Source organism: Trichosurus vulpecula, chromosome 2, assembly GCF_011100635.1.
Source record: "Trichosurus vulpecula isolate mTriVul1 chromosome 2, mTriVul1.pri, whole genome shotgun sequence".
Classification (NCBI taxonomy): domain Eukaryota; kingdom Metazoa; phylum Chordata; class Mammalia; order Diprotodontia; family Phalangeridae; genus Trichosurus; species Trichosurus vulpecula.
The window spans coordinates 224,676,164-224,701,502 of record NC_050574.1 but is presented as its reverse complement, the minus strand read 5'-3'; the positions used below and the strand labels follow the sequence as shown (position 1 = coordinate 224,701,502).

General features: G+C 43.6%; 1 protein-coding gene across 1 annotated transcript in view; it reads right to left on the bottom strand.

Moving 5' to 3' along the window:
• Positions 1-24,975, bottom strand: part of GAD1 (glutamate decarboxylase 1) — a 60,565-nt gene extending 35,590 nt beyond the window's left edge. Inside the window, exons 1-6 of the mRNA XM_036746528.1 lie at positions 24,179-24,975; positions 22,572-22,727; positions 19,212-19,274; positions 10,891-11,049; positions 8,407-8,649; positions 3,095-3,185 (exon numbers count right to left, since the gene is read on the bottom strand). Coding sequence (XP_036602423.1) covers positions 3,095-3,185; positions 8,407-8,649; positions 10,891-11,049; positions 19,212-19,274; positions 22,572-22,653 — 638 coding nt within the window. The 5' untranslated portion in view covers positions 22,654-22,727; positions 24,179-24,975. The remainder of the gene's footprint in view (positions 1-3,094; positions 3,186-8,406; positions 8,650-10,890; positions 11,050-19,211; positions 19,275-22,571; positions 22,728-24,178) is intronic.
• Between the last annotated feature and the right edge of the window lie 364 nt (positions 24,976-25,339).

Here is a 25,339-nt window from a genome sequence, read left to right as displayed (position 1 = left end):
GGAAAGAGGAGAAAAAGACTTTAATTTTATGAGCAGGAACAAAAGGAGAAAATTTGTGTGATTTTCCTGCTAAAGGAAAAACATTTGAAGAAGGTATTTGGGTCATAAATTTTCAAAGAGGCAAACTAATGTTAATTACTTAGACATTTTAGCCAGATGTGTTAGGGAAAAAAACTTCAAAAGGTTGACAAAATAGGCACTAGCCCTTTTAAGGACGGTCAAGCGAATTCATCAAAGGCATTAAAAAAAGGCCCTTGTGCTATATGGATAACTGTCCACTGATTTCTGTAGTTCCTGAGATTATCTTTGAATATTTCAAAAGATCTGAGATGAGTAACAACATGGGTACTCCCTCCACCCATATAGATAGTAATCCCTCTGTGCCCTAGTGGATGCTCAGTATAGTTGCCATGCTGTCCCTCCCCCCAAAAGTGCTTGCCAGTTATGTGGTTCTCTATACTTAGCTTGGCTGGTCTTTAGGTAGATGGTAGGCACAGCCTACTTGCCAGGCCCATGTTGGAAGACTTCCCAACTTAGTAGGACCTGTTAGAACTTACCCTCCATTGGCATACCCTTTTAGAAGATAGGGTCACCTTCAGACGACAAGAAGATATTAAAGTATTTCTTTGAGTAGTTGAGTTTTAAACTCATATTTTTGGAGGCAGTAAGGTGGCTCAGTGGATAGAGCACTGGGCTTGGAGTAAAAAAGACCTGAGTTCAAATCTATCCTCAGATACTTACTAGCTATGTGACCCTGGGCAAGTCAGTTAACCTCTGTTTGCCTTAATCTACTAGAGAAGGAAATGGCAAACCACTCCAGTATCTTTGCCAGAATGGGATAGTCCATGAGAGTATGAAAAGTTGGACATGACTGAACATCAACAAACTCATATTTAGTTTTCTAATGAAATAATTAGGTATTTTTAAGTGTAACTGGTGCTTTAAGTAGGCAGCATATACCATGATTTTTAAAAGTTATTAATTACTATCATACAATTTTTGCCCTTTATATAATTATATGATGAATCACAAAGGAATAGATTCAGAGATGACGAGGTGAACAAAGAGAGAATTTTTGGGGGGGATGGACATTAAAAATAACAATGTACCTTTAACTTGAGTTTCATGTGTCTGAATAGCATGCCTCATCACCCACATGATTAAACCTCGTTATGTCAACCATTACCCACAGATGGGGCAAATTAAAGCTCCCTTCATTTTCCATTTTTCAGATCAATGTCATCATTCAGGACATATGCCACTGAAGATTTTAGTATTTAGACACTTTTTCAAATCTAATGCCAGTTTAAAATAGCAAACTATGCAGGAATACTTGTTTAATTAATAGAAACTTGTCTTCAATAACTGGTAAGTATTTTTACTCACAGCATTTTACACTTTTGAAACACAAATCAATACACAATTTCAAAATGGCCTCAGGGTGTTGTGGATGGTAGTAGTTTGGTCTTGAAGTACAACAAAACATCTTAAGCTTGAGTAACCTGCATTCCATCTTGATGTCAAACAGGACTTTCTTTTTTAAATCATATAACCTTTCCACCTAAATTCATTTTTCCGAGTCTCCTTTACTATGAACATAAACTCTGAGAATCTCAACAAGAATTAAGCCCATCAGATAACCCAAATGATTCTCACTTGACTATTAGTTACTGTTTCCAACATACATTAGTGTATATTGTGTATATATAGTGTAACCATTGCTCTGGAGGCACAGAACTATTATGGTATTGATAGAAAAGGAAAATGCTCCATTGGCTATAAGCCCTACCTAGAAAAGAAGCCTAACTTGTAATTTTTCTGATTGATAGAACAGAGGTGTCAAACACGTAGGCTTCAATACTCCCAAACCTGATCAAATGTAACTGAGAAATATTTAACAAACAAAACCCACAGGGATCCTTAATATATAGTTTAATAGTCCCACTTTTATGAATTTGACGCAATTAGTACAGAGAATAACTGCATAGAGAAGAAACACAGGAATCATTGCTGGATGGTCATGGCAGTAAACATTACCCATTAGACAAATCAAAATCAGAGCTTTATACAAATTTACAAGAACAGAGAGCATTTTAAGGCTGTGTCCGCAAATATGAATAGGTTGGGGGAAAAAAAGTAACATTCGGTTAAACAATCAGATATTCCACAATCAGTTTAATTCAACCAAAAAACTGGTTTTTTCCCAAAATGGTTGTAATGTATTGTAAGAACCTAAGGTAGAAAGATCACCAACTTTAATGATAATGGTCAACAGCTTTGGTTATCAGTGGGAAAATGAATCAAGATTATACTAGAGAAAAAGAAAGGTTGTTTAATTGCCTTTTCCTGAGCATAATGGACGGGCACTTTCCCACAATTTCAACTTAAATAATAAGCCTTAGCATCTCCATTTCTTTTAATCATCTTGTCAATGAAGTAGATCAATTCAATTCAAAAAGTGTTTTTGAGTGGTAATGATGCTAAGGATAGCTGACATTTATACAATCGTTAAAGTTTGCAAACTGCTTTATACCTATTATCCCATTCGGATCTCATAAGAACTGTTTGAGATACCATCTACAAATATTATTATCCCCATTTTGCAGATGAGGAAAAGGAGGGTGAGAGAGTTTAAGTGACTTGTCCAGGGTCACAGAGCTAAGGAGCGCCTACCATGTAGTCAGCACTGAAAGGATACTGACTTTAGATTTAGAGGATCTGGGGTAAATTCCATTTCTGCTATTTATTAGCTACGTGACGGATAAATAACTTAACCTCTCTCGGTCTCGGTCTGAGAAGGTTGACCTAGATGACTTTTTGAGATCCCAGCTCTGGATCTAAAGAGTGAATATGCGAAGTGTTGTGCAAACTTTAAAATGCCATGTAAATGCTAGCTATTATAATTTATTATTATTATATCTATGACTCTATGACTCTAATCGTATGCCTAAGGAATTTTACAGCAGAAAATTCCCCGAGAAATCTTTGCCAATTTATAATAAATTAATAGGGATTAGTCTCTATAAATGCAAATTAACAGTAAAAATGTATCAATATTGCTTATTAGAAAAGAAGAAAAAGATATAGGACTTACATATTAGTGTTAGCAGTTGATGTCAGCCACTCACCAGCTAAGCCAATAATATCCAGTCCAGTGGAGAGTTGGTTGAAAAACCGAGGATGACCTAGTGAGACAAGAATAACAGATATGTATCCCTTTGGGCCTGGATGTTCACACAGTCACAGGAAAATGAGGATTTCCACATCTGGATAGAGGGTCAATGGACTCAGAGTGCAGATTGAAGCATATTTTGTTTTCTTCTTTTTTCTTTATTCAGACATGGCTAATGTGGGAATTTGTTTTGCACAACTATACATGTTTGTAATGGACTTTTTTTCTTACTTTCTGGACAGGTAGAGGAGGGGGAGAAAGGAGGGAGGGAAAAAATTTGGAACTAAAAATAAAATTGAAAAATAATTTTTAAAAAAGAACACAAGGATTGCCAATTGAGGTCAGACCCATGATCTATCATCGCCTGTACTCCAGCATGAACAGTAGCACCAAAAGGCACACAATGGAAGGGTGTAGTTGTCCCCTCTGAAATGAAGCTCAAAGCTTAGCAATATTCCACAAAATGGCTTGAAAACTGGGGCAGTTCTAAAATAAAACAGAGACTGCTGAATTATAAAGACAGTCACTCTGCTTCTTGTGACTGGTGATTTTGGTTTGCAAATCTTTCTCATGTTTAATTTCCCAGTGCAAAACAAGATGAAGTACCCTTAAGAACTTTAACTACTCCTTTGATTTCAACAGATACACCAAATGATATACCTCTTTCAAAGCCTCTTGGATAAAAATGAGATTCAGTGAGTCAGCTTTGGACTAGCCTAGTCCCTCCTGTGACTGATTCCCCTTGGAGAGGGAGAATGGTATTGCAACCTGGGGAAAAGTCTTGGCTCTGCCCCTTCCACCATGTTACATGACTTTGGACCAGTTAATCAGACTTCCTGTGTCTTATGAAGCTAAGTCATCCAATCAAATCAATTCTGTCAGTTCTGTCGAAAACTAAATCAAGATGCCAAATGACAGATTTTACTCAACTTTTTATTCAAGTTGGCCTATTAGGTCCTGGATAGACAGAACCTCAGTATCCTTCATATGGAAAATGGGAACAATAATAATGAGGAAAATAATAAAAGTTCAATGACTTAAGTATTGTTGTGAATAATTATTATTCATAAAAGGCTCTAAAGTCCTTTGTTCTCATAATACCTTTATTAACATGCCTGATACTAAAGCCCTTTAGTACTTGGTTGATTTGGCATTCATAGGGAGGAGGAGAAGAGTGGTGGCAAAGATATTGAAAGTTGATGAAATTACAAAATGGATGTAATCAGTCCCAGAGAATCTGTTTTACTCAATTCCACAGCAGCATACATTGATCTGTTCTGCTGTCATTCATTCAGTCACCACACCTTCCCTAATTATTTCCTATTTATGCTGTATATAGCTTGTTTTATTTGCTTGTTGTCCCTTCTTTAGATTGTAAGCTCCTTGAGGGCAGGCATTGTCTTTTGCTTCTTTTTGCATCCCTAGCATTTGGCACTGTACCTGGCACATGGTAAGTGCTTAATAAATGTTTATTGATTAGTTGGTTGGGAAATAGAGAACTTCCCTTAAGAGAGATAAAGAGAAGACTGTTTCAGCTAGGTACCCCTGGGCAGTGCATAGAGACCTGGCTTCAGAAGGAAGATCTGGGTTCAAGGGCCTTGTCTGGTACCTACTTGATTGTGTGTCCATAGGAAAGTCACTTCACTTCTCAGGTCTCTAGGCAACCCTCTGACTATAAGCTTCGGAAAATGTATAATTCTGCACAAGTAGTTAAAGGTTCTCACTAGTAGGTAGCTCCCAATGCCCACAAAATTACAGGTCTGGTTTAAAAAACAAAAATTTGTTTGGCAATGAAAGAGAGTATAAATGTAAAATGATATACTTAAATATCTGGGCTGATTCCACTGTAATAGAGACATGTCCTTGAACATGTCATTCACTCATTTAGAAACACACCTAATCATCTGGGCTCACCCTGAAAACATTTCTGAAATCATAACCTCCTGTACCCAATAGTACCCATGAGAAAAACGTGGAAATTCATGTGATGTATACAGACTTTAATAAAGGAATCCGTCTAATTAAGCTATTTATCACTGCAGGACCAGATTCTAAAAATTCATTTAGACAACTTTAGATTGTCTAGGGCAAATGTCCTATGAATTGTAGAGAGATCTCACTCAAGTAACACCACTGATCAGGTGCTCCTCTGCCTATCCAAGTACAAAATCATATTTAGATTATTAAGAATTATAGAAGGCATACCCCTTTGAAAAATCACCAGTCACCGTGGGTATCAAAGTGGATGACCAAATCATCAACTGAACTTAAAGTGTACCTTGACACCCTTTAGAAATTTTTCAATGGCTAATGTGGAAATTTGTATGACTATACATATCTGTAATAGGTTTTGTTTTTCTTGCCTTCTCATTGGAGAGTGGTTAGGGGGAGAGAGAGAATTGGGAGTAAAGGAGTAAAAGGTAAAAGGAGTAAAAAAGTCTGCTTGAAAATAAATTTAAATTAGATTTTTTAAAAAGAAAATTTTCAAAATCAGTCAACATGAAACAAAAAGCCAAATAAATGCACAACTCTGAGTGGCCAAGAAGCCATACTTCAATAAATTTTAAAAGAGGAGTGGAGGGCGGGGAAGGAGGGAAGAACATGTGTAAATTAAACCCATCGGTTACCTTCAAACCTCAATTTGGCCTATGGTTTCATTAAACCTTTACTAGAATTTCTGTCATAAGTAGCCGCGGTGACCCACGCCTGTAGTCCCTGCTGCTGGGGAGAGGGGGACTGGTTGGTTACTTGAGTTCAGGAGTTCTTAGCTGTGGTCAGACTAAAGCTGATGGGGTGTTCACGCTAAGTCCATGACCAGTATGGTGAGCCCCATGTTGTGGAGAACCATCAGGCTGCCTAAGAGGTGAGCAAACTGGCCTAGGTCAGAAAAAAAAAAAAACTAGTTAAAGCTTCTGTGAAGTTAGGTTCAGTAGAGACTGCTATATTTCCTGGTATATATACTTCTCTAGCCTAGAGAGACCCAGTCTTCACCCCCTCCCCAAAAGATTTAACATTTTCTTGTTTTTAATGAAGATAAGATGTGGTAGAAATCCTACTGGATAGTGAAATGGCCCAAAGACAGGCAGCAGAAGGAAGAAGTCAAAGGAAGTCTAGGATGCTAGAGGACACTATAACAATGACCCAGTGGTTTTTCTGGAACGAGGAGTATCCCAAGAAAGGGCACTGTGTTTGAGTGAAGAATGGGGGACTGAGAGAAGACTATACTCTGAAGCTTTTGAATGCCTCTGGTAAATTGGAAAGGCCAGAGAGGTCTACAAGAAAGGCTGTACCAACCAAGCTGCCTTAGTTAACCAGAGGTGGCAATTAGAAATTGAGAAAGTGCCACTGACAACCTTGGGCAGCTTTCCAAATTCTGCTTCCTCCTCCTCCTGGCACCTGGAATGTGGATCTTTGGGGAACCTGCATAAGCAAAGCCTCTCCTTTCTGGCACTCTAGATGAATTCAGCTAACCAGATAGTGCCAGGAAATTTAACTTCAACTCACATGAATTTATACAGAGTGAAGTGAGCAGAAACAGAACAATTTATACAATAACACTAGAAAGATTTAAGAATTCTGATGAATGCAAGGATCAGCTATGATTCCAAGTGACCGATGAGGAGGAAACATGCTACCCAACTCCTAATAGAGACTCAAGATGCTGAACAAAGCATATGGTTTTTGGACTTGACCAATGTAAGGGCTTCTTTAACTTACTGTTCATTTTGTTATTAGGGTTTTTTGTTTATCTTTTCAGTGAGGGAAAGAGAGATGAGAGGGAGAGAAAGTGAGAGAATGGATTTTCCTTCATTGAAAATAATGAAATTTATTTAAAAAATAAATTTACTTTTTTGTTAGTGAGAGACTCACAAAGAATGTCCAATGCAAGGCTGGGTCTCCAGGTATCTACCAAAATGCATGCTAGGTATGCATTTTGTTTCCCCTTGCTCTAAATGGATGCGTAATTCTTCTCCATATGCCCTGTGAGCTACAAGACCATTGAGTTTTGGTATGAGCTGGCTGGGTTATGCTCACACCACAGTAAAGAGCCAATACCTCTAACTTCTGCATCATATTTGGAATCACCCTCCGGGTTGTTTCTAGGGGATCTTTAGCCTGAAGGAGAAATTTTTGGCAGAGAGTTCATAGGTTTTTTGCAGAGATAATGAGGAGGCTTGAAGAGTTTGATTTCACAAATTGGGTAATAGAAAAAAAATAAACAGCAGCCTACCCAGTGACCAGGGAACAGGGAGAGGAGTTAATAGAAATAGGGATGAAACCACAGAGAAAAGAGAAACAAGAAGAATCAATCTCCTATCTGTTTAATGCATTGCATAGCACCAAATATAAATTGATGCTTAACTTGCTACTGGATTTTTGATAAAGGTGATAGACTTAAGATGCAGAATGAGATATGCATTTTTAGACTAATGTGGGAAATTTGTTTGCTTGGCTCTACATACATGTATGTGCATATGTATGTAAATTGAAAGGGCTTTGTTTTTCTTTTCCTTTATCCCCATTGGAGGATGAGTGGGAGGAAAAGGGGGGATAGATTTAGGGTAAGAAAAGAAAGAAGAAGAGAAGAAAAAAGGAAAAAAAAGAAGAGTTTAAAAAGATCAGAAGAAAGGCCAGAAAGAAGGCCATATAAGTAGGATAGTTTTGTAAGCAAGAAGTTGATTTTATCATATACTTAAAAAGAAAAGTAAGCTGTACATAACAGAGACCTGCAGTTCTTTTTCTTTCTACTATGCATATGAAAATGACCATTCTGTTTAGATAAATTCAGAATAAAGTTTAAAATTAATGAAAAATATAAATTAATAATTAAGGTTTGTGTGTGGGGGGTGTTTTTTTTAAATAGTGATGAGCTGGCCAGAATCAGTTGATTTCCCCCAAGCAGACTAGGAAAAAATTCATGATCCAAGACTGCTAGGCAGAGCCTCTAGAGGAATTTATTCCCTCCTGATGATTCTGAAAGTTCATGTCATTCCCGCAGGCTACTGAGCATGGGGCTAATTGCTCACTGAGGTAGTTTGATCTTGCCAGTCCTTCTTTAGAACTATACATATACATATATATGTGTATGTGTACACACACACACACACACACACACACATATATATATATATATATACACATATATATATATGGAGGGGTGGGGGTGGGGGTGAGGAAGAGATTAAGGTGTGGAGAACAGAGTTTAATCTCCCTGTAGCTGCCTGGGACTCTACCTGTTCGAACTCCATACTTCAGAGTATCTCTGCAGTCCACGAGGATCTGCTCCAAGGACTCAGGGTGGTCAGATAGTTCTAGGTTGAAGCCTTCCATTCCTTCTAGCAACTGGTGTGGGTGGTGGAAGTCCAGCACCTTGGTCGATCTGTCAAATGTCTTTCGAACATAGTTGAGGAGGATATCCACCACCTCCAAAAGGAACTGTACAGTTTGCTCTTCCCCATTCTTCGCTGGAAGCAGGTCTGAGAGGTGAAAGAGAGCAAAGAGTTAACACCTAATATCTGGATGCCTCATGCCTGGGAACCAACAATATCTTTCCCATTCCTTCCTGTCTGTACCACCACCCCCCAACTCCCAGACTCACTTCAGTCCTAGGGCACATACCATCAACCCTCAGCTGGGTAGCACAGTGGGTAGAGTGCTACACAGAGTTAAGAAGAACTGAGTTAAAATCCTGCGTCATATACTTATTAACTATGGTTCACTGGGCAAGTCACTCAACATCCTTGAGTCTCAGTCTCCTCACTGTAAAATAATGGTGTTGGACTTAATGGCCTTCAAGGTCCCTTCCACCTCTAGATTTATGATCTTATTATTCCCCTCCACACACACACACACACACACACAGACACACACACATCCCTAAGCATCTGGAGATGTTTAGCCTGAAAAAGAAAAGGAGAAGAGAAAATGTGGGCAGGTGGGGCATACGATAAGTATCTTAAACTCTTTGAAAGGCTGTAATGTAGGAATAGATTTATTCTATGCATCTCTGTGAGTAGCTAGGTGTCTCAGTGGATAGAGCATTGGGCCCGGAGTCAGGAAGACTCATCTTCCTGAGTCCAAAATAGGCCTCGGACACTTCCTAGCTGTGTGACCTTGGGCAAGTCACTTAATTCTGTTTGCCTCAGTTTTCTCATCTGTAAAATGAGCTGGAGAAGGAAATGGCAAACTGCTCTAGTATCTTTGCCAAGAAAATCCCAAATGGGGTCACAGAGAGTAGGACATGATTATCTCAATAAAATCTCCAGAAGGCAGAACTAGGACCAAAGGGTAGAAGTCATAAGGAATCTCAGCTCAATTTATATATGGACATAGTGATGTTGCATCCCCAAACCCACCTGGGGACTCTGTCAAAGACATACCATCTGAAATATGTGGAGATTTGAGACCATGACACCCACTGGTATTACAAGAGTAAAGCTAAGGGGACTTAGGAACTTTGATCAACACAACAACCAATCATAATTCCAGAAGACTCCTGACAAAACACCTCCAATAGAGAAGGGATGAATTCAGTGCAGACTGAGACATATTTTTTTTGGGGGGGGGAAGAGGGGTGAGGACATGACTGATGCAAGAATTTGTTTTGCTTGACTATACATGTTTCTTACAGGGATTTTTCTTTTTTTCCTAGGGGAAGGGAGAAGGAGGAAGTGAAAGGGAAGTGGGAGGGAGAGAAATAAGATTTTTGTTGATAAAAAATATTAAATTTTCTGCAGAGCAGAGCTAAAGAAAGAAAGTCAAGTCCTAGAATTGAGATCTACAAGGAACCTCCCAAACCTTCTGGGTCTACTCCCTTATTTTGTAGAGGATGAAACTGAAGCCCAGAAAGGGCAAGTGAAATGCGTAAGATCATACAGGGAGTAAGCATCAGAGGAAGGGTTTGTTTTGCTTTTTCTTTTAATTTATTTCTTATTAATAAAAATAAATTTTCTCTCCTCATTCCCCCTCCCATCCCCAGTAAAAAGAAAAACAAATACGAATAGTCAAGCAAAACAAATTCCTGAAATGGTCGTGTACAAAATATTTGTCTTGATTCCATCACTTCTCTATCAAGAAATTCATGGCATGATTCTTCATCAGTCCTCTGGGCTAGAGGTATGATTTGAACTAGGTCTTCTGCCTCCCATCATTGAACTCTAGCCTCCTGGCCCACATTCCTTCCAGCAAAATCAACCAAAACCATGAAGATCTTTGTGCTCTATTTTCTGGCCAGCACAAGACCTCACAAGCTTTCTGCCTTCCCTACATTAGGAAGAATTTTCCAATAATTATTGGTGTTTAAAAAGGGGGTGGACTGCCTCATCATTAGAGGTATTTGAGCAGGGATTCTTGACAGGTCTGCTATAGAATGGATCCCTCAATTGATTAAGAGGCTAGATTATATGACATCCCTTCTAACTCTGAGATTTTAGCTTCTAAAGGTATCCCCTGAAGTTTCTACAATAAATTGGGGATGGGTTGACATTCTCAATTGGCTTCCAAAATGAGTAAGATTTGGGGAGTCAGGGAGGGAGGGGTGTTCCCCTGTCCCTGAGATATGACAGTCTTGATGAAGGAGGGTTTGAGGATATGAATTAAAGGTCCTGATGCCCCCTCTTCCCCCCTCCCCCAGCCACTAGTACTATCAAATCCATCAACAAGCAAACAAAAAGAACTCCTTAGAGGGAAGAGAAGGATGGAGGAGTCAAGTGCCTTACCTCTGGCAAACAGGTTGGAGAAGTCAGTCTCAGTTCGTCGAAACCGTGCCTCCCGTTCACTGTTCTCACACGATATCAGATTCTTTGAGGACTGCCTCTCCTTGAAGGCACTCACAATCCTACTCTTTTCCTCCAGGCTGTTGGTCCTTTGCAAGAAGCCTATGTTAATGTAAGAAAAAGTGGTCAAGGACTCCCCATCAGGCTTGCAGTCAGCTGCAGGGTCCAAACCCAAGCTGTCCAAATAGATTTCTCTTTCTCTTACAGTCAGTTTAGCTGAGTCTCTACACACACACACACACACACACACACATAAACACACATGACTTCTCTGCCTCCGGCAGGGAGGAAACAACACAAAGTGACATTGGTGGCACAGATCCAGTCGTGTTCAGAGAGAAGGAAAAAAACCCCAAAACCACAACAATAAATGAAGCCTATTTCCATCTCTGAAAGTGACAGTAAGCTCTGAATTAAGCCAACTGGACATATTCCACTCCAGTAATCAGCCCTGGGAATAGGGTTTTAGGGAATGGATGGGATCGTTGTCATTGCAAGCAGCCATAGGGTTTATGACTCTGAGGGCAAGGGGAGGGACGGGGTCAGGGTGGTCAATGACGGAAATTCTGGAAGCTGCTCTTCCCCACCCTCACTCCCATCCCTGAAGTCTACTGACAGGAGATTTGACCAAAATTTTTCTGACTCAGACCTGAAATGTTCTTCCTATGCCTCTCTCCTCTCTTTGCATCGGTCATGTCCTCATCCCTCCCCTTTGGGGAGAAAGAGATTCTAGGAAATGGAGCCAGGTGAAATCTCAAATAACTAAAGAAACAAAGGTTTGAGCTTCTGAACATATTGATTTATTAAACAATGCATGTCAATTGCATAAAAAATCAAGACCAGGCTTCCTCAGCTTGACACTGGATCTCAAGTACAGGGGGATACCGATTTTTGTGCATTAAAAGAAAACAATTAACAAGACACAAGATTAGGTCATCTGATTTCTAATTGGAAGAAAGATTAGGGGTTTTCCAAGTTGGGAAGGGGAGAACAGACAGGTACAATTCCCTGAAATTAGCAAAAGAAGTGTCCCACTCTCCACCAAATGTCTGTATTCAATCAAAGGAACAAGGAAACAGTAACTGATTGACCCGTACAAGGCATTTTTTAGATAAGACAAATGTATTGCTTGAGATATATAACTGGGAGAAAACTCCTTGCATTAATCTTTGGACCTGACTAGGTTTCTGGTCAGCGTAACTAGGCCAGGAGTGGGGAACCTGTGACCTCAAGGCCACATTCATGACTGAATCCGCACTTCATAGAACAAATCCCCTTAATAAAATGATTTGTTCCATGAAGTTTAGATCCAGTCAAAGGGCTGAACTTGAGGACTTAGAGGGCCACATGTGTCCTCGAGGCCACAGGTTCCTCACCTGTGACTTAGGCTCTTAGTCAAGGGTCTCTAAGCAACAAGGAGAGCTGGTCCAGCTTCTCAGCCATGCAAGGCTAGGTTCAAACAATGCATTAATGTTTTCTCACAAGTCTCATAATTGAATAAAGTTTTCTTGCAAGACAGAAATTCGACTAGTGCCATAATTGAATAGAAAGGGAACTGAGTTAGATTCTCAATTGAGTCACAAGACAGAGTTGGTATGGTTCATTCAATTCCCACAGTCTCTTCAGAGGTCCCTGTGTCCTGAATAATGTCCCACAAATGAAGACAAACGTCTTCTGCAGCTGGGGTGATAGCGCTCAGAGGGAATACCAATTTCCCTGTAGGGGTGGCTTTAAAACAGTTGATTTCAGGAATAAGAGCCCCTTCAAGAAGCCAGCGGAGCTATACCAGAAGAATATAAGTACCAGTTAGGTCAGAGGGCATTCCCTTTCATCACAGATACCCTCTAGCCCAGCCATCCACTGGAGGTCTCCTTACCTTCAAAATTCTCTAAGCCCCTCAGGACTTCCTTCTCAAGTCCTTACTTTGACATATATAAAAATAAAGAGTTCTAAGTTTCGTAGTTATTAAGAACACCACATTTTGTGTAAGAGGTCCTGGGATTAAGTGTGAGCTCTGCCACTTACTAGCAATATGAGTGTGAGCAAGCTATAGGATCAAATGCTCTAGAGGGAGCCTTCAGGATCATCTAGTTCAAGCCTCTAGTTCCGTACAGCAGGAAACTGAAGCCCTGGAAAGATAAGTGACTTACTCAATATCACACACGTAGTAAGTAGCAAAGCTAGGATTGGGACCCAATTCCTCTGACTCAAAATCTGGCATTCTTCTCACTGCATCACACTGCCACTGTTCACTTTACCTCTCTGGGTCTCAGCATCCTCATATGGAAAATGGGAATAACAACAGGGAAAGGAATTGGGTACCTGTTATTTCATCAGGGAAGGAACTTCATCTATCCAAGCAGATCAGTGCTTTCTCTTAAACTTAGAGTTTTAACAAGTTGCCCGGAGCGCTAAGGGTTTAAATGATTTGCCAGAAGTCATAATTGGGACTCAAACCCAGGTTTTCCTTGCAGTGAGGCTAACTCTCTACCCACTACACTATGTGGCCCCTCCATTGTGAAGCCTTCTGCTATTTGCCTTGTAGGATTGTTTTGAGGCTTAAATAAGGAAATATATGTAAAGTGGCTTGGAACCAGTGTCCCTGAACTAAAAAGTGTTGAATCAATGTAAGTTATTCTTCTTATCAACATTTTAAATTCCTCTGGGAAACACAACTGTCAGCAAGGAGACTTAAAAGGCTCCAGGAGGAATAAGTCCATTTGTGGATTCAAGGTTTACTTTCCCAGGACTCAAGTGCAATTGTAATGAGGACTAGAAGAGGATAGGGGATATGGACTGGGGAGCTTTCATTCTCAAACACACAGTCCCTGGTCATTGCTTTGCATCCCTCTAGTCCTACACTCATTGAGCTGAAATTTGTCTCCCTGTGGCTTAGAACCATTAGGCCTCGGTCTGCACTCTGGAACTACACAAAATAAATCTTTAGAAGATGTGACCATATAGAAGGCTTGATAGGTGGGGCATAGTAGGGTTTGGATCATCATTGGTTCATTCTTCTACCAGGCATTTAAACTTCTCCCAGTCTTCTCCTTTTCTCTTACTGATTCATTTATTCTGGAAACCTGAGGCAGTTGACTGAACTCAGTTTTACCAGCATCTGAAAGGACCTGACATTTCCCCCAGAGGTGAATGGGTAGTAGATGGGTCACAGGGTTGCCTAGATAGGTCATGGTTGCCTAGATGACCATCTCTCTTTGAGAAGTTGAGAGATGGAAGTCAAGGTCCTGAATGATAGTCAACCCTCCCCCCGGCCATTTCCCTCTCCTCCACACCTTGGGGGCTGGGGACCTGGAGACAAAAGTGAAGCTCAATTTGGTTTTCAGCCGTTGTGCTACTTCCGTTTACTGCCCCTGCCACCCTCCAGTAATTCAAGGAACATAATCACTATATTTGGATTCCAGAAATACCACTGTCACCAGCCTGAACCTGTCTCATTCCGATAGCTTTGCTACCAGGGGTTCCAGAGGCATGGGTGGGGGAGGAAAAGGGAGAGGTATACAAGAGACCTATGGGTTTCATTCCCTGGTGGATTTATGGTACTGAGCTCATTTTTTCATAATTCCAAGTGTCCTTATGTAAAAAAAAATGAGTTATTTTGTTTTTTTTTTTTCCTATTTGCATGCTATGGCTGCTATGGAGGTATTTAGTCATTTCAAGTCATAGATTTACAGTTAGAATGAGACTTAAAGATCACATTCTCCCCATTTTACATATGACTAAACTGAAGCCCAGAAAGGTTAAATGACATCGAAAATTACAAAGCTAGGAGGTAACAGAACAGGGATTTCATCCCAAGTTTCCTGACTGCTCTTTCCATTGTAATGCATACATTTTAATGCATATTATATTTATACAGTTTGGAGTGTATGCTATGTGGTGGTATTTGTATCCCTGCCTGAAGGCTTGCTATCTGAGTGGACTGGATGTCTAATCTCCCTAGAACCAAACCCATAGCTAATGAGTCTGGCAGTGGAGGAAGGTGAGTCCTACAGATGAGTCCCCTGGAAGCTTTGATTGAATTAAGGGGAGAGACAGAGGAAGAAAGAGGAATTTGGGGCCAGGTGAAGATACCTCTTCTTGAGAGTAGAGTTAGCAGAAGATGGGAAAGCCAGCCACCCAATCCTTCCACCTGAAGCTCCACTGGAATAATCTCCCAAATTCAGTCCTATGTCCAGCTTGGGCTAGGCTCTGGGGGAGAGGACAGCTAGGGATAGAGTCCTGGCCATAATGACCTGAGGAGGTGAGACAGACTCCTAAGTCAGGGAGAAAAAGTTCAGGAATGAGGGAAGGGGTTGGGCCAGTAAAAAGCCTCTAATCTCTACTCAGCTTCAGGGAAGTGAGAGAAAATGGGTTGCCTGAGAGGGCATTAGGCTGCCAAAGGGGTAAACTGAAACAATGTTGAAGGCAAACACTTGAGAGGCAGTACCCCACTGTGGAAAGAACACTGCTTTGAACCCAGAGAATCTCGGTTTAAATCTGAACTCTGCTACTTGCTACCTTTGTGACCCTGGGCAAGTCACATAAACTCCCTGGGCCTGCTTCTTCATCTGTAAAGTAAGGGGTTTGAATCAGCTCTAAATCTATGATCCCATAAAGGAAGAGCGCAGATATAAGCAAACATTCACAAATATTTGTCAAACGAATGAGTGAATGTTGGAAGCACCTGTATCCTCCGTGGATTTAAATGTCCAATTATCTGCGAATTTGAAATTTCATCAGCACAACGGAATTGTGTGGGAACTATCTCTACCAATGCAGATGGCAAATCCTTCTAGCCACTGAGTTTCTAAGTAGGTAAGTCCTAAGGAGTTTTTGGAGGCGCATAGAGGTTCATAGACTTGCTCAGACCCACACTATTAAATTGTTAGGATTAGGATTTTAACCCTGATCTTCTTGCCTCCAAGCTATCCCGGAAACCGAGGTTACTTCAGTGAGAACTACATATCATTCCTAAGATCTTTAAAGAGAAATGTTCTATCCGAATCCCCCACCTTTCTTTCCCTTGCCCAATTTGATAAACGAAATACAAAATCTGAAAAATTATTTAAAACATGAATACTAGTCTTTCCTTTGCTATCAGTCAGCAATTGTCTATCAATTGTCTCTCTTCTTCCTTGTCTCTCTTCTTCCTCGCCCTCTTCCTGTTCCAACCAACGGTCTTAAATTCAAAAGGTAATTTTCCTTTTACACATACAATGTCCTGTCCTCTCCCGCCCCCCGCCATACTCGAGGCACACGCTCACACAATCACTCGAACACACACACACACACACACACACACACACACACACACACACACCATCCATCGCCGGGCTCCTCTGTGGTTCTTCCCTGCTTTTTTGTGCGATCTCTAAATTACAGAGATTTAGGAGGGGTCAGTGCTTCTGTAAAGTGAGAGATAGGGAATTAAATGAATCCCCAGGACAAGGATCTCTAAGCGCGGCACGCTTCAGCGAGATTCATCCCCTAAAGACCTGGACCGCCTGTAGAGAAGGGAGGGGAGGACTTAATTGCAATAATGGGTTCCTGAGTTCTCCAAGCGCACTTGTGCAGCTTGCCTCGAGCACCGCCCCCCTCCCCAGCAGCTAACCAGGGACTGGAGGGTGACTAATGTTTCTCTTAGACACCCTGTCCAAGCGGGCTCGGTTGCCGTCAGGTTTCTATCACTTTAGATGATCCTGTGCCCCAGGGTTGTTTTTTCCCCCTTTCTTTCTTTTAAGGAAATTACTTTAAGCTATCACCCTTCCCACCATGCTGGGCTGGCCCTGGCGAATCTGTCGGGAAGGTCATAGGCTCCCCCCTGAAAACTGCACAGAAGTGAATACTGTGCAGTCAGTGACCCGGCTAAAGGGGATGGGCTGCAATCTAACTCAATTTGCTTTCCTCCTGCTCTCCCCTGTCCAAACAGCGAATCTGACCCTCCGAGGAAGGAAAAAAAAAAACCCAACCCTTTGGACATTGATTTGATTTGATAATGATAATTCACATGTATTTGGAGCTTTAAGGCTCACAAAGTGCTTTGCTAGTGAAAGTGGGCTTCTCTTCCCCTCCACCCCCTCCTTCAGCTATTCCCTGCGTCCACTAGGTCTCACCCATCCTCATTTCCCTTACTGCGCTGGCGGGGGCCAGAGCGCGGGGATGGCGGGCGGCGATGCGTTACTCGATCAGTTCTGCTTGCCGGACTGCATTAAAATGACAGCAGAGAAGCCGGGCGCTTCAGTCGCCGAAGGGACCCTAGGCGTAACGGCCCATTAAACCCAGATTGGGGGGAGGGGGCTATTTATAGAACAAAGCAACTAGCTCTTCGCCTTTCCTCTCCTCTGAGTCTCTGCCACCTCTCCCTATTCTCCTTCTTCCAACACCCAGACCAAGGGCGGGGGGGGGGGGGGGCGCGTCTGTGAGATGATGTGAATTAAAAATTGTAGGCTCCCTGGCCGCTCTCCCCTCTAATCTAGAATCTTTACGAATCTAGGCAGAAGGGAACAGAGGGGGCGGGGGTGGAGCAGGGGGTAGAAGCTCAACCCAAGGCTGCTATTCTTAAACATCACCAGTGGATTGGGATTTAAAATTGATTTGACGTGTGTGTGTGTGTGTGTGTGTGTGTGTGCGTGCGTGGTCTTATCTATCTCCTGCCCAAGCATCTCCCTCTTAGTGTCAATCGCCTTCACCCAAGGGAGAAGCACCTTAAATCTTCTTGCCCCTCTAAGATATGAAAAAAGGGGCCCGAAGATTGTTAAGGAAGTCTGGTTACTTAACTACTGTGCATTTTGGTCATCGGCAACAGGGTGGGAGCAAGGGAGAAGGTTTGGAATTATAGAACGACGATCTGAATGTTCCAGGTGCCCGTCATTAGTTGGGTTCTAAACATTTAAGGGCTCTACAACCGAAAAAGAAAGGCCAAGGCAGCTTGTTATCGCCAAATGGATCTCTAGCTGTAACGTGGTCATCCGACTGTCTGGCTATTTGTTTCCTAGCTGTCCATTTCGTGAGTGCTGGGGAACAGGGCAGGCAATGCTGTTATCTCACTCACCCAGCCCTCTGACGAATTGCTCTTTAATAAGTCTCTCGTTAATCTTTTTCCTCCTTTACCCCCTGTGGAGATCCGTTTTTTCTGGTCCGATAAGGTTTGGGAATTTTAGACGGCGAAACGTAGCAGAGAGAAAAAACCATTACTGTTCGCGCTTCTCGGCTGGAGGTGCTAATCGGCTGCCCTTCGAACAAAATCTCTTACTGTTCTTTTAGATTTCACTTATTTCGAGTAGTCACCACAAGATACTTCAAATAGCCTCTCTGTCCCCTGTTCACCTCTGCCAATCCCCTCACCTCTCGGAAGCTTCCCCTCCTCTGTTTATTAATTCCACAGCCCCTTCCATCTCAGAGGCAGACAGAACGAGGCTGATTCTGTCTCCCACCCCGCAAAGCTTTACCAAATAGGTTCTGTATGCACCAAACTCTCTTGGTAGCCTCAACCCTGCCCACTCCCCCAAACAGAGATTTCCTCGCTCCCCACCCTTTCATATCATCTTCTAGGGCACGCATCCCCACCTCTTCCCCTTCCACAGATAACTCCTCCCTCTTGTCACAGAGAAGTGGAAAACCATCTATTCCTCCTTGGCCCCGTTAGAAGACGAAAGATGGCCAGAACATGACATTTTAGGCAAAAGGGCTTACGCTGAACGTTTTGATTGCCCTCAGAAACCACGGCCCGCCTGTTGTCAAACCAGTCAAATACTGCTCAGGGGAAACAGCTCCCGATCAGTTGGTTGCCTCCAGAAACTAGAGCCCCGGGAGCGGTCCTTTTCCCTGAGCACGTAAGCTAAGCTGGTACCTTGGGGCGGATTTCGCAGGTGGAGCGCTGTCTACAGGCAGAATGAGACCGAAGCCCCGGGGTGCGACCTTGCTGTACTGGCGCCCTTGGGCCAGCAGAAGGCGCAGAGGGCTCACCGAAAAGCGCCACCTTGGAGAGAGCTCAGTTCTAAACCTGAAGTCGAGTGTAGCTAATGTTTCTGGTCCTAAGCAGTGAGGGGCATTGGTGGGTTGGGGGTTTTCAAAGAGAGAAAAGAAGATTCAGAAAAGCCAAGTTTCCCTTACCCACCTAAAGCCCTATTAAAAATAAACCAATACCCACAGAATAAGGTTGGGGGCCGAAGTTTATGGTTTTCTCTTCCTGACCATATCCCATCTCTAGCTCCCTTGCATATCTTTTCTCTTTTAAAATTTTTTTTCCATGTCTTTTCTCTTACCGCATATCTTGAGTCCCAGTTTTCTGGTGCATCCGTGGGCCACCCCGCACCAGGTGTCATAAGCTAGAGAAAGAGAAGAAAGAAAGAAAGAGAAAAATCATTCACTAGGGTTTGGAAACAAACTTAGGAGGTAAACAGGATTGGGAATGGGATGGTTGGAGTGGAGAAGACAGAAGCTGTTTCTTTCTTCGGATTTTAGAAGGAAATATAGCATTAAAAACATCTATCCATTCCCTGCTCCCTTTCCCAGAATTACTACAGAAGCAAACAAAAGTCATTGACAGCATCCAGACCTATCCCCTGACCCTTCTGCTAGCCAAGCGTGGACTTCCTTCATCGTCTCCATGAAAATCCCTCATGGAAATAAAATGAAGGTTAAAAAAAAACTCAGAAAGAAATCTACATTCCAAACTAACTGTGGGCTACTGATCTTGGGGTAGGAACAATGGTGGGGGGGGGAGCAAGTAGAGAAAAACGGGGCTGCCTAGAAGCCCTTTGTTTCAGTCCAGCAGATGTGAAAAGGCCCTCACATCAGTCCAGCAAAGAACAAAAAGGCAACTGGGACCTAAACATCTCATAATTTCCTGGCAGGTCTCCAGCAGAGTGGCAGCTTAAAATAAACTGGCATGAAATGGGGTCGCAGAAGAGTTCAGGAATTAATTGGGTGAAAAATAGTATTTGACTAGATGATAGGGCTTGCATGACTGCCCTTCAGCTGGACTGAGGAGTCAGAAACACACTAGTGTGCCTCAGATCCCTTTCCCTATTTTCCCACTTTTCAACCTTCTTCCTCATTAACCCACCTGCCTCCAATCCTCATCCCCATTTTCCTGGGCCAGATTTCATTGTGGGTTTGCTCCAGAGAGAGGGTAGGATGGCAAAGAAAAGGCATTCCAGGGGGGTTTAGGATTGGTACACTTTAATCTCACTGATGTCAGCATGTTGTGGAATGTTTTAAGTTTCTTTTATCTTGGCTTGTGTCTGCCCCAGCCTCAGGCTTGCTTTCATGTAGAAGGGGAATTAGAAGAAGCAGTCCTTGTAGGCATTTTTTTAGTGCTCCATGGAGCTCCAGTTTGTGTCTCCAAATTTCTTGAATTTTCATGTATCCCTAGTTCCTCAACCTCTGTATATGCATGTTGTCAGAGATAATAGGGACAGTAATCATTGCCAGATGGCCCAAAAGGACAAAGGAAAAGGTGAGAAAGAAGGAAATAGGGCATTCACTATCGATATATGCTCAGAGAGACAACATTACAGTGAAGAGCAAGGTGAGGTGAGAGGAAAGCTGTGTTTCTGCAACTCTCTTTGCCCTAGGGTCAAATGGAGTAAGATACTTAGGGGAAGGAGGACAAGAATGAAAGGAGATGGAAAAAAAAAACCAAAAAAAAACTTCTTTTGGAGACCTAAAATCAGGATCTGGTGAATCAAGGAATCCTTGTGGTCACTTTAAGTGGGGTGGGCTGAGGTACAGAAAAGGAATAAATTTTCCCTGCTATGTCCCTGCCAGGGACAAACAAACAAACAAAAGGCGCTTTCATGGAAAGCTGGGTAATTAGAGATAGAGGGAGATGGCAGTCTGTGACTGTGGAATACTGGCTTGGGTTTGTGAAAGCGACAGGCTAGGCTCCTGTTATCACTTTGTGTGTCCCCTGGAAGGAGGAATTGCAGTCTGGACTGTGCCAGAATGAAACTGTGGGTGTGTTGGGCATGGGTTGGATTGGGGATCAGCCTCAGCCCCTAAGCAGAACAAGGTAAAAAAAAAAAAAACACCTCTGATCGTTTCTGCCAATTCACTGGGAATCTTTAGGGACCCGGCACTCCGTTTTTATTTCGTTTTGCCTTGGCCTTGAATGTTCAGAAAATCTCTTTGTGGAGATATGGGCTAGTACGACCGAAGAACAAAGGGCTTAAACCCAAACTCAACAAGCACCAAAGAAGTGTGGGAGGAGTCTAGGGCAGGTATAGGAGGAGGAAGAAAGCAGCTGGTCAAGGAAATAAAGGAGCATGGAAGGAGGAAAAAAAAGGGAGGGGGGATGAAGGGAGGTGGAAATTGTCGTGAATAAGTAGACTATAAGCGGGAAAACTGGGTCTAATAGCAAAGAAGATAGTACTGAAGAGTGAAAATAAATATATCTGGAAGCAGAAAGACAAAAGCCAGCTCTCTGCATTCCTCCCGTTCCCCGCCCCCTCCCCCGATCCATCGGCCCAGAGCGGTGGCGCTGGAGCGCTGGAGCGCAGAGATGAGCCAGCCTGCCCGACAGGGAGGGCTCGGCTCCTCTCCTGATACATCTTCTTTGTTATGAGGGTAATTATACATCGAGTTGGGGGGGGGGGGGGGGAGAAGGGAGTAGGATGGAAAGGGGAAACTGGTTTGGGGGCATTTAAATAGCTATGTTTATCCTCCGGACTCCAGGAAAATTAATCCTATTTTAAACCACTGTGGGGTGGAAGGGGGACGGAGGCGGGGCGAAGGAGCTAAGGTGAACCTTGAGCAGGGATAGGGGCGGGATGTGTTTGGAAACTATCTGCCTTTGGTTGGATTGCTGCCTTTTCATTAGAGTTTTTGTTTTCCATCCTCCTCCTTTTTCCAGAATAGTCACCCTCCAGACGGGTTTCCGTCAGTCTCAAGGAGAAGTACAGGTCAGGGTTCTCTGGATCTGCCCCAGAAAGACCATTCTCTACCCTCCCCCGCCCTTGCAAGCTCCTCTTTTAATTCGTTCGTAATGATTACACCCTCCATTCCTATTTAAAAAAAAAAAACAAAAAACCTAATTGATTGTCTGAATTGTCAAGGCAGAACCACAACTGATTTTTTCCACCTTTCCCATCCCTTGCTTTCCCCTCACACTTCAATAGCTCGACGCAAATTCGGGACAATTAGGAACTCGGGGTTTTCGAAAAGCTGCAATTAAAGCCCAAATTTCCGCTGATTATAGACTTCCTAACGAAGAGCTAGAGGGGTGGGGAGGGAGGCTGGGGGAAGGGGAGGGAGGCCAGCTCCTGGCTCAACGAATTCTAGAGGCAGAAATGTTCTTGGTTTCCTTTAGGGACTACCAGTTCTTCTCACCTTTTTTTTTTTCTAGACCCAGACATGATCTCTTTCACGTCAAAATAAGTCACACACAAAAAATAAAACAAACCACTTGCCCGAGTCTTCTAGACTCCAGAATCACTAATCTATATGGATATCCACACAGACCTTGGGTCATTGGGTTAACAGTTTGATTTTTCTACTTTCCAGCTCTCTCTCTCTCTCTCTCTCTCTCTCTCTCTCTCTCTCTCTCTCTGCCTCTCTCTCCCACCCTCCCCCATCTCCATCCCCGGCCAAGAATTTCAGGAAGAATCTCTGACAGGACTTACTTGTAGGGCGCAGGTTGGTGGGGTTGGAGTCCGGCCCTGGGTTGGAAGAAGAGGAGGAGGAAGAAGGCGCCGAAGATGCCATTTGCTCAGTTGCCAGAGTCCCAGGTCTTCCTCGGGTCTTTCACGTGGGAAGCCGACGGTTAGTTAAGGAGCCGACTGCAAGAAGAAAGAAGGTGTTACACATTTGGGATATCCGGGTGAGGAGGAAGGGAAAAGGGAATTTGAGGACCTGCACAAGGTAGTGGAGAGTCAAGCGGCTCCCCCTTGCGCTGGGGCAGAGAAGACGGTAAAAAAAGAAAGAGGCCCTATTTATATTCTTGAAGTGCTCGAGTGGTGTGTTCCAGAGCTGCTGTCAATCCAGCGTGTGGAGGAGAAGCAACAAAAATATGGCCCAAGTTTCAGGCCTTTCCATCTTGGAGCCTCGATTCTACGAGTCCAGGAAAGAGAGAGGACGTTCTGCATCGGGACATGCGAGGAAGAGAGGGGGTGAAGCGCAGGGTCCCTAAGAGGTCAGAAAGCAAAGCCCTGAAGTCCGGCTCTAAGGAGGGAGAACGAGAGCTAATACCTAAGCGAGGACAAGCCCCAAAGGACTCCGCACGGCGGGAGGGAGTAGGTGAGTGTGGGAGACGAGAGGCGGGCACGTCTGGTAGGATGTCTGGTTTCTGTTGTTGTGTCTGGCTAATCCATGGAAAGGGCAAGAAGGAAGATTCATGCTGTTCTAGGGAAGGGCACTGGTCGTGAGGCAAGCTATCCTACCAGATTCCGCAAGGTATCCCGAATGGAGACGTTTCCAGACTTGACTGAGGTAGTCACCCTAGATACAGTCACCCTAGAGAAAGGACAATTCTCCTACCCCCTCTCTTCCTAAATTAGTCGGTCAAACGCTTTTTCCCGGATTAGCTCGCATTTTGGATCTGTGACTGAGAAGCTTGATATTCCGACCAGGGCGAAGGGGTCTTGTTTTGTGTCACTGTCATTTAATCTGCAGGTCTCTCGAGTCCATATTTCCTTGCCCTTTGGGGAAACAAAGTTGCACCCCAGAGTAGGGAGACGGGGGAATTTGAAACCTGCTCCGCGCGCCTTTGGGAAGCCCTTGAAAGAGATGTGAGGGCGTCCAGAACAGTTAGGAGATAGGAAAGGTGCAAATTCAATCAGATCTAAGGCTCTGGAACAAAATACTTGCAGCCCCCCACCTCTACCCAAAGCGCTCGCACGCGCGAGTACACACACACACACACACACACACACACACACACACACACACACCCCGATACCAATCCCAGGAGCAAGCCAGACAGATTAGCAGTTGTAATGGAAGTAACAGGTTATAGTCGCTCTGAGCGGCTCCAGGGACTTTTGGCAAGGTTAGCTAAGTGCTTCTTTTGGTTAGAAAGCTGCTGCTATCACACAGTAGAAAAGGAGAAAGAGAAATTGATGGCACCCCCACCCCCAGCCCGCTCCCATTTGTACTTTCAGAAGAGCAGCCTCTTTCTCCCAGCTCGCGGAACCAGCTTGGCGCGGCTCTACTATTTGGGGTTAGAAAGGAAGAGGTTGTCTGTAAGGCTCACAAAAGAAGCTGGCCGACTGGGGTCTGGCTAGTCACTTACAATGACGGACCGAGGTAGTCTGCGCGAGCTGGCTGATGGATTCCGAGTCTCAGGAAAGCTGGAGGATGAAGAGGAAAATAGCGCACTTCAGAAGCTGGGCAAAGGACAGACGTTTATAAACTCCGAGTGGCACAGCGCCGGTATACCAAGCACTTAGGTGTTGAAAATGCACCTGGCGCTGACTGTCCGTTCTCAGCTCTTCCTCAGCTCAGGAGCGCTACTGGATGTTCTGTGCAAGGAAGGCGGATCGGCTCTGCTCCTTTCAGCTCCGCTCCTACGCAGGCATGAATCACAGCCTTGCTGTCCGTCACCTCTAGTAGATGCAGTCGCTGCTTTCTTCTCAGCTGTCTCCTTAGGTCCGGCAAGGGAGGGTGAGGAGGAGAGCAGAGGAGAGAGGGAAAGGGGGGAGGAGAAAGAGGGAGAGAAAGCAGGGAGGAGGGAAGGAGAGAGAAAGAGAGAGGAAGAGAGAGAGAGGAAGAGAGAGAGAGAGAGAGAGAGAGAGAGAGAGAGACTAAAGGCTCATTTTCTCTTCGTGTTCTCTTTTGAGGGGGGTGGTGTGTGGATGGAGTGGGGAGGCGGGAAGACGTTGGTGGGAGAATCACGAGGCTTTGTAACCGGCTTTCCTCGGGCTGAATGCTGTGACTTATTTGCAGGTGCATGGGCTTTATAGCTCCATTATCGATCCAGATCACGAAGTTGCACCCGGAATGAGTAATCTAGTACGCACTCAACACGCTCCATTTTCTGAAAGAGCAAGGAATGCTGGTGGGTGGGAACAAGAGTTGGGGGGCAGAAACGCTTTTACTCCTCCATCACATTCTGCTGAGCCATTTCCCCCTCCCCTTTTCTAATATATTTCCGAGGAGATGGGAAAATGGCTTTCACTTCTCTCTTTTCCCGGGTCCCCTGGCATCCCTCCACCCAACCTGACACTTGGAAACACTGAATAGTGAGGGAAAAAATGCGCCAGAATTCATCTCCATTTGCTCTTCCTGAATCCTTATAGAGAGGGAAAGGGTCTGTGGGAGCTGTAGGAGTAACACCTGAATAAGAAAGATATTTCAATTTCCCACCTCTTTTTCTAGGGACAGCCTGGTGCCTTTGATTCTAACCCTAAAAGATCACACCAGCCCAGCTTGGATACTTCTACCTATACGAGTG